Source organism: Seriola dumerili, unplaced genomic scaffold (assembly GCF_002260705.1).
Source record: "Seriola dumerili isolate Sdu_G_001 unplaced genomic scaffold, Sdu_1.0 BDQW01000372.1, whole genome shotgun sequence".
Taxonomy (NCBI): Eukaryota; Metazoa; Chordata; class Actinopteri; order Carangiformes; family Carangidae; genus Seriola; species Seriola dumerili.
In genome coordinates this window covers 329,880-330,484 of record NW_019174627.1, presented here as the reverse complement: position 1 = coordinate 330,484, position 605 = coordinate 329,880, and the positions used below count along the sequence as shown (strand labels likewise).

Genomic DNA, 605 nt, shown 5'->3' with positions numbered 1-605 from the left:
ACACACACACACACACACACACACACACACACACACACACACACACACACACACACACACACACTCACACACACACACACGCACACACACTACCTCTGCTCCGTCTGATTGACTGCTGCTGCTGAGGTAATATTTTGAAGTCACTGTATGTGATGTCATCTGTGATGTCATCTTCTCTGACTTCTTCTTCACCAGCTGCAAAGAGCCAAAATGAATGAATGATGAAAAGCATGTAAATATTAATGTGCTCATCACGTGTAGGACTGTTTAAACTCTGAGTCTGTGACTCACCTGGAGGTTTCCTCTGAACACGTCGTCTCACCAGTAACACCAGTAACACCAGTAACACCACAACACTGACAGATGCAGCAGACAGCCACACAGGTAGAGGAGCAGGAGAGGTGGAGGATGAAGGAGGAGAGGTGGATGGAGGTCCAGGTGTGGTCGGTCGCTCTGAAACCAACAGAATTAATGATCAGATATTCTTAAATAAACAAAGAATAAGACATTCAGTCATTTCACTGTTGAGAAAGATCTTTTCTGTTTTTGGTCTGAAACACTTTGACCTCCTGACCTTTGACCTCCTGACCTGTGACAGTGATCCA

The 605-nt window shown here is 45.1% G+C and overlaps 1 protein-coding gene across 1 annotated transcript in view; it reads right to left on the bottom strand.

Annotated features, from left to right (window-relative positions):
- Window positions 1-89: 89 nt before the first annotated feature.
- Window positions 90-605, bottom strand: part of LOC111233154 (low affinity immunoglobulin gamma Fc region receptor II-like) — an 18,176-nt gene continuing 17,660 nt past the window's right edge. Inside the window, exons 4-5 of the mRNA XM_022760910.1 lie at window positions 292-453; window positions 90-121 (exon numbers count right to left, since the gene is read on the bottom strand). Coding sequence (XP_022616631.1) covers window positions 90-121; window positions 292-453 — 194 coding nt within the window. The remainder of the gene's footprint in view (window positions 122-291; window positions 454-605) is intronic.